General features: G+C 25.5%; 2 protein-coding genes across 2 annotated transcripts in view; one reads left to right on the forward strand and one right to left on the reverse strand.

Moving 5' to 3' along the window:
• Positions 1-621, forward strand: Phum_PHUM439070 (uncharacterized protein; the record flags this gene model as incomplete). Its single annotated transcript, XM_002429504.1, has 1 exon — positions 1-621. A coding segment is annotated over one exon (621 nt), but the record flags the coding sequence as incomplete, so codon positions are not given.
• Positions 622-2,879: 2,258 nt separating this feature from the next.
• The window catches only part of Phum_PHUM439080 (zinc finger protein CCHC domain-containing protein, putative), a gene marked incomplete at both ends in the record, with an annotated part of 5,020 nt that continues 1,821 nt past the window's right edge, over positions 2,880-6,078 (reverse strand). Inside the window, 2 exons of the mRNA XM_002429505.1 lie at positions 2,880-3,110; positions 3,222-3,517. Coding sequence (XP_002429550.1) covers positions 2,880-3,110; positions 3,222-3,517 — 527 coding nt within the window. The remainder of the gene's footprint in view (positions 3,111-3,221; positions 3,518-6,078) is intronic.

Below are 6,078 nucleotides of genomic sequence, written 5' to 3' on the forward strand. Positions count from 1 at the left end.
ATTCCTTTACCGCTGAACAATCTAAATTCATTCAATTATGATGTAGAATTAAATTCGGAATCGGATAATTGTCTCGATGAATTATCTGAAAATATAAACGACGACTGCCATGATAACGAATGTGTTCTATTTCCTAATTTTCCTAAAGAGAAAACATTTACTCAATATGAAAATGATGAAAATTTATTAGATATAATTTATGAAAATTTTCCTAGTAATTTTAAATTTTATTCTCAAGATGATTTTTGTGATTTTAGCGATGCATTAAAACATGCTCACATATTAACTCAAAATAAAAATTTAAAAATGTATGAAAAAAAGAAAAATGGATTTTTCCAACAGGGTAATAAACTTACCCTAATATTTAATCAACGAATACCGTATATTAAATTTGAAAATATTGACACATCTGAGGAAAATTCATCTTTTCATTTGAAACCGAAAAAAAATGGTTTCACTTCACTCATTGATGAACCACACACTAAAAAAAATCATTTAATTACAACAAAAAGTTTCGAGTGTATTTTTTTACAAGAATCTAAAAACAATGGAATATTTTTAGGTGATTTATTCAAACCGTTTTTACAAAATTCTTGGTTTGGTAGATTACCACAAGTTTAAATTATTATCAACATAACAATTATTATTATTATTATTATTATTTTAAATTGTTTCACACCAGAATGTTTTTCTTTCATTTTTTTTTTTTACCAATTTTTCTAAAAATTGTTTCTTTATGACACCTGTTTTTTTTTTTTTATTCGCTCAAATTGTACAGAATAAGTTATTCATATTGATAATTTATCAAGTTAAATTATTATTATTATTATTATTATTGTTATTATCATTATTATTTTTTAAATAATGTTTAATAAGTTTTACAATGACAGTTATAATTAAAATAAAATGTTAGAGAGATAATAACAATGTAATGGAAATCACATTAATTAATTTCTATTTTTAAATAATTTTTTTTTAAAGGAGATTATTATTATTATTACTATTATTATTATTATGTAATCGAAAATCGATTTTGTTTTATTTATGATAAACACGTGTGCGTTTGTGTGTAAGTGCGCGCGTGAATGTGTGTGTGTGTGTGCGTGTGTGTAAAAGTGTACGTTATTACCTTTTCAGATTTAATAATTAAACAAATAATAATAATAATAATGAAAATCGTGCTTTAAAAATAATTTTTTTTTTTTTTTTCTGTTGATGACTGACGTAGGAAATCCTACACACACACTTAATAAAAATGAAATTAATGTTAATAAATGTATTATTATTATTACAACCGTATTAGTATTGACAAAGTGTTCTAATTCATTCTTTATTTCTTTCTTTTTATATATAATTAAAATAAAAATTTTCGATTTGATCGATTATTATTATTATTATTATTATTGACTTTAAGTAAAATGTTCCATGTACATCATCATCATCATCATCATCATGACTAAAATTTTATATATAAAAAACATTTGAGAGTATTAGAGTGCTCATTTAATGTAAATATTAATTTGTGGTTGTCCGTTTTTGTTGTTGTTATTTGTATTATTATTATTATTATTATTATTATTATTATTATTATTATTATTATCATTATTATCATTATTATTATTATTATTATTATTATTATTATTATTATTATTATTATTATTATTATTATTATCATTATTATCATTATTATTATTATTATTATTATTATTATTAATACTATTATTATTAGACAAAGTGTTCTAATTCATTCTTTATTTCTTTCTTTTTATATATAATTAAAATAAAAATTTTCGATTTGATCGATTATTATTATTATTATTATTATTATTGACTTTAAGTAAAATGTTCCATAGTACATCATCATCATCATCATCATCATGACTAAAATTTTATATATAAAAAACATTTGAGAGTATTAGAGTGCTCATTTAATGTAAATATTAATTTGTGGTTGTCCGTTTTTGTTGTTGTTATTTGTATTATTATTATTATTATTATTATTATTATTATCATTATTATTATTATTATTAATATTATTATTATTATTATTAATATTATTATTACAAATAAACGTTATTGAAACTATTTTTCTTTTGCATTTCAATTAATTGATTGATTGATTTTTTAAATAAATAATCGACAAGAAAAAAAAAAAAAAATTCAATCGCGAATATTTATTATTATTATTATTACCGTACGTACCGCCATATAAATTTTTGCCAGAAAAATTATTATTATTATTATTTTTTTTTTTTACATTCGATTGATTTCATAATCGACTGATTTGTCGTTGATCGGACCATCACATAAAATTTTTTAATAATAGTAATAGTAATAATAATAATGATAGTAATAATAAGTAATAATAATAATAATAATAATGATAATAATGATAAAAAAAATTAATTATCAATAAACGAATGTGTTCATATGATTTTAATTATTTATTTTTTAATAACTCTCTCTCTCTAATTCTTACATTCCCGTACATATTTTTGTTTCTTTTTCCAAAAACTTTTCCAAAATTTATTAAAATGATGATAATAATAATAATAATAATAATAAGTAATAAATAACAATAATAATAATAATTTTTAATCATTTCCAAAAAAAAAAGAAAAAACTTATTCAAAACGAACTTAATAAAAATTTTAATAAATACGTATCGAGTAATTTTATTATTATTATTACTATTATTATTATTATTTATTAATGTCAAAATAATTAATGAGAAATTAATTAATAACGACTTGTTTCATCCCAATAAAAAAAAAAAAAAAGTAGCCGTACAAAAGGTTTGAACGCGTACGTGATCCGCGACCGGAAATAAAAAAAAAAAATTTTTTTTCCTCCCCTTCCCCTTCCCCCTCCCCACTTATTCACAATTTCCGCTTTTTGATTTTACCTTTCCTTTCGAATTTGTTTTCATTCAAACGAGGACATTCGTTTTTTTTATGTCCGGGCAAATGACAATGATAACAATTTTCATAAGGTTGAAATTTTCCGCACACGTGATCATTCAAACAACATCTTTTACACGTGTCGCAATGTTCGTACGAGGGTTTGACACATTTCGAACATTTAAAACAGTGAACCCACGTTCTCCCATCCTGAAAAAAAAAAAAATTTTTAGTAATAATAATAATAATAATTAATTTTATTAAAACTTCAATTCTAAACGTTTAATCCTTTTTTTTTCAGGTACGAAACGTCTCACTCACCTTCGAAGTGCAAAATTTGCACTCGTTGCAATGCCTGTTTTCGTTTGATACCCAATAATTGCAAGATTTGCAATATTTGTAACCCGTCACTCTTTTTAAATTTAATTTACTTAATGACACGTTCGTGAAAATTCGAACGGGCGAACCGAATTTTCTTTTTCTATTTCCGGTATTTGTAAACGACGAATGATTCTCGTAATTCACTTTGTAATCAAACATTTTAAATTCTGGTAAATTTCTTATTATGTGTTGTTCCATGTAGTATGGAAAAAACCAAAATGTTTCCAATATGAAATCTCCTAAATTAAAATTTAATTCGTGAAAAACAAACGAACAAACAAACAAACAAAAAAAAACAAAATTTCAATTTCAATTATAATTTAAAATCAAAGCACTTATTATTATTATTATTATTATTACATTTAATAAATACAGTCATTCGAAAATCAATAATAATAATAATAATAATAATAATAATAATAATAATAATAATAATAATAATTATAATTATAATTCATTATTCGGCACAAACAAAAACATTTTCAAAACAAGATTTTTTTTAACATTAAAAACATTTTTTTATCATTTATCATTATTATTATTATTATTATTGGTATTTAAAACTGTTTATTTAAGGGTAAAAAGTCTATTATTATTATTATTATTATCGTTTTTGTTGTTCTTTACTAAACTTCTAGAAAATCTTTTAAAAGTGTAGTTCTACGTTTTTCCGCAATGTCCATTTGATTTTCTAAATCTCCTCGATCCGTCGTTTCCGCGTGTTCGATTTTCCACGATAAATTTTCAATTTCCGCTTCCAAATGAGCTTGCTGATACTCGAACAATTCCTTTCTCGCACCCGGATCCATGTAATACGCGTATGGATATGTGTACTGCAACGTGTACCGGCATTTGGCCAACAAAGCGGCAGCCGACAGCAAGTACTGCCAATCGATCCACGTTCCCAGCGATTTCATCACTTTGCTGTTGATTCTCGTTTTGATTTTTTGCAACGTTTGCTCTTCCAATTTTAAACTTTTCGAATGATTTTCCCATCTTTCGTAGTAGTGCAAATATTTTTTCAAAGCTTCCCTCGCTTGAGCGTGCACGGATTCGTGAGCAATGTTTGGATTTTCTTTGTACCTTGAACATTCGTAGTATTCGGATCCGTGAGCTTTCCAATCTCCGAGACACATCCAACAAAAATCGTGTTTGCAATTGTAGCATTGCATGTGATTGCAACCCCCGTTTTTTTCAATGCATATGTGACATTTGGGACAATCTTTCGTGTGAGCACTTATGTAGTTGGCCGTTTCACTATCATCCGCACATTTTGTCAGCCATTTTTTTATCGTCGAACAATCCGTCGGAGCGTGATAGTCGGTCCCGCAGCGAAAACAAAATGTCGTTTTACAATCTCCGCATATGATTCGTTTCGCTTTCGGGTCTTTTGCACGCACTATTATCGGACAGTTCGGACCCGGACAAAATCTCAATTCCGGATGAGTTTTCACGTAATCCCGAAATGCAAATTCCTGATATTTTTTCCTCGTCGACGACCGCGTTAATAAATTTAATACAAAGTCTTCCGTAACCAACATTTCACAATCTTTGGCCATGCATCCGATACCCGTAGATATTCCCTGACGTATTTGAACTTCGAAATGCTGCGACCAACACACTCTGCAAAATTGATGACCGCAAGCGAGACTACGAAATTCCTCGTAGTTTTGTGATAAAACACACACCGGACACACAAGTCTTTTCTGTTTACACCCAACTTCCGGCGGACGCGGAGGTTTAATTTTTGAATCTACCAATAATTGAGAAACATCATTGCAATAATCGAGTATTATATCATTGACAGCCCATTTGTGAGTGTGCAAAAGTACTTTAGCAAGAGATGGAGTGATTTGGGCATTATTGCTTAATTTCTCGACAGATTCGTTAAGTAACTTCTCGACACCCTCAACTGTTAAGCAGTCAAACTCGAAATACTCTGGATCTGTTTTCCTCGGGTCGACTTGTTCGATATCACAATCTTCTCCTCCTGTATTGTAATAGTCATCATATGAGCAACCTTCATCGGAATAATCCATTTCAGAATCGTACTCCTCAGTTTCCATTGTTTTATTCATTTTAATTTTTTTTCTTATATATCACCTCATTTTAAAAAAAATATTTCTTTTTTTTTAATGTTAATTTTTAAGTTCATACACTCAAAGTCAGTGACATTGTATTATTGTTTGCTCTAACCATTTAAAAAAAAAATAACTTATTAAGAAATAATAATAATAATGATAAATTTTATTTAATTTTTTAATTTCGTGTCATGTATTTTGTATTAATTATTAATATTTTCTAATGAAACAATTTTAATTTTGTCAACTGCATTTTTAAAAAAAACAAACGTAGAAAATATTATGGCTACAAATATTGATATGAAATATTTAAAAACATTAAATAATGCCTAATTTAAAAATAAGCATAAATCAATTTTTAAAAAATTCTGACTCAACTTTCACTACTTTAATGATTTAGAAAATAAAATAAACGAGTAACATAACATGTGAGCAACATTATATTGAAATTTAAATGAAAAATTTTTATTCCTATAAAAATTTTTTTGTTTCAATGTAAAATTAAAACATAGTTAAAATCTCTCAGAGAATATTGTGAAATATGTCATTAATTTAACTTAAAAGTAATTCTTTCTATTTCTTTGGAAATAAAAAAAAAATTGCTATTGGGCAAGATAAAATATTAATAATGCTTCAGAAATGAATTTTTTTTTAAATTTTAAAAAATTATTGGAATTGTCAAAATAATTTTTTACCTTAAAGAAATATAAAAGTGA

This window comes from Pediculus humanus, genomic scaffold (assembly GCF_000006295.1).
Source record: "Pediculus humanus corporis 1103172108209 genomic scaffold, whole genome shotgun sequence".
Lineage (NCBI taxonomy): Eukaryota > Metazoa > Arthropoda > Insecta > Psocodea > Pediculidae > Pediculus > Pediculus humanus.